Source organism: Haplochromis burtoni, unplaced genomic scaffold (assembly GCF_018398535.1).
Source record: "Haplochromis burtoni strain Fernald_Lab_line unplaced genomic scaffold, NCSU_Asbu1 Contig_1761, whole genome shotgun sequence".
In the NCBI taxonomy this organism is placed as follows: Eukaryota; Metazoa; Chordata; class Actinopteri; order Cichliformes; family Cichlidae; genus Haplochromis; species Haplochromis burtoni.
The window spans coordinates 15,215-16,986 of NW_024584122.1; the positions used below are offsets into that span (position 1 = coordinate 15,215).

Sequence of the window (1,772 nt, forward strand, 5' to 3'; positions counted from 1 at the left end):
ATATAATCAGTTTTATCTCCAGTTTTTGTCTCCATCAACAAACATTATACTTTAGTTGTTTGATGTTTCTTGAAGAACAGCTGCCTGCTGCTGTTAATCTCTAACTCGATGTTTGTTTGGTATTGTTCAGACTCTCTGGGCTGCAGTTTCTCTTCATAATAATCTTACATAAAAAAACACTCTAATCATTCCCATGATTCCCAGCAGCAGATAGGATCCAAGATTATTCTAAACTATCCACAACTAAACTATAACCCTTCATAACTCTGTGGAGTCAGAGGAGTCAATGAATCCCCTGAATGGAAAAGCCTAGTTTTAGATAATTTATTATTTCATACTTAATCTTCACACTATGTGTTTCTTCTGTGACGCAGGACTCAGAGGATTAGGCATCGAGTCTCCACAGGTGTTCCTGGTGTCCAGCTTTGAGCTCCACCTGTACAACTTCTCTCTCTTACAGCAGACCTTAGACAGAGACCTTCCTGCACACAAGAGAGATGCTCTGCTGTGTGCCATGCCCAACTTCAACCCAGAGATCATCAGGAAGAAGAAACAAGCTCTGAAGTCCAGAATAAAATACTGGGCTACTCTGTCTGCAGCTGGAGCAGCTGTTCCAGTTCCTGGTCTTTCTATTGATGTTGACCTTGCTATGCTGGTTGATGTTGTCACAGAATATGTTTTTGCGTTTGGTCTCGATATCCAGTCTCTGAAGAGACTTTCTGCCAGAACAGGTGTGCCATACGCTGATCTGCGTGCTGTCATCATTTCACCACTGGCTGCAGTAGAAATAAATATACATCTCCTCATTAAGGTGATAGTCCGACTTGGGTCCGTAGCTGCATTAATGGCAGCAGAGGAAGTGTCCAGATGGATTCCATTTATTGGAATCCCAATAGCAATGGGTCTCTCTTTCACCACAACTTACAGAATTCTGAATTTGTTCCTTGATAAGCTCGCTGATGATGCTCACGGGGTGTTTGAAAGAGCTTTAGTCTGAACACATCAGTGTGAATTTGAAAGTAAAAGATGAATGAAACTTAAAAGAGTTCAAATGAAATTAGTTTAAACCATTAAATATGAAACCAAATCATGTTGCAGCTGCACATTTGAGCCATTATCCTACTATAGCTGATAAATGTATCAGAGGCCTCAGCAGGTCTCATTTCTTCTCATCACATCAATACAGGAACAAATGTGATGTTATTATTCAGATGAAAACTGCTTAGAAGAGCTTTGTTCTAATCCTTTGTCTGGTTTGGTGATGTCAGTACTCTTTTACAGATCAGGTGATGTGATAGTTACTCCTGAAATGTCGTCATCTGAGCTTCTTTTGTGATTTACTTTGTGATGAAACTCTTTTGTTATCATATCGTGACTTACAGCATAATAAATACTTTTAATGCAGAGTGTCTGATGATGAACAGACGTTTGGCAAAACACATCGTCAGCCAATCACACTGAAAAAAATATGTACATCAGTTACATGTAATAAAGTCACGTTTAGTCAAACTTTATTTTTCTGTTTTATAACTGCAATAAAACCTGAAGTCTTTACAGTTTTTTCATCTTAACATCATAAAATGTTTCTTTACATTTACATTTATTATGCAGATTGTATTTAATTTAATTACCTTATGTTAAACCAACACAATTATAATAATAATTATACTTTCTATTATATCGGTGAAACTAATATTAACATGTTTGTAATACATGTATTTGTCTTTGTAATCTCAAATTAATATGTTTACTTAAACTATAAGAATATAGAA

The 1,772-nt window shown here is 36.6% G+C and overlaps 1 protein-coding gene across 1 annotated transcript in view; it reads left to right on the forward strand.

Moving 5' to 3' along the window:
- Positions 1 to 1,532, forward strand: part of LOC102314585 (interferon-inducible GTPase 5-like) — a 7,166-nt gene extending 5,634 nt beyond the window's left edge. The window contains exon 2 of the mRNA XM_005952528.2: positions 375 to 1,532. Coding sequence (XP_005952590.1) covers positions 375 to 997 — 623 coding nt within the window. The 3' untranslated portion in view covers positions 998 to 1,532. The remainder of the gene's footprint in view (positions 1 to 374) is intronic.
- The last annotated feature ends 240 nt before the right edge of the window (positions 1,533 to 1,772 follow it).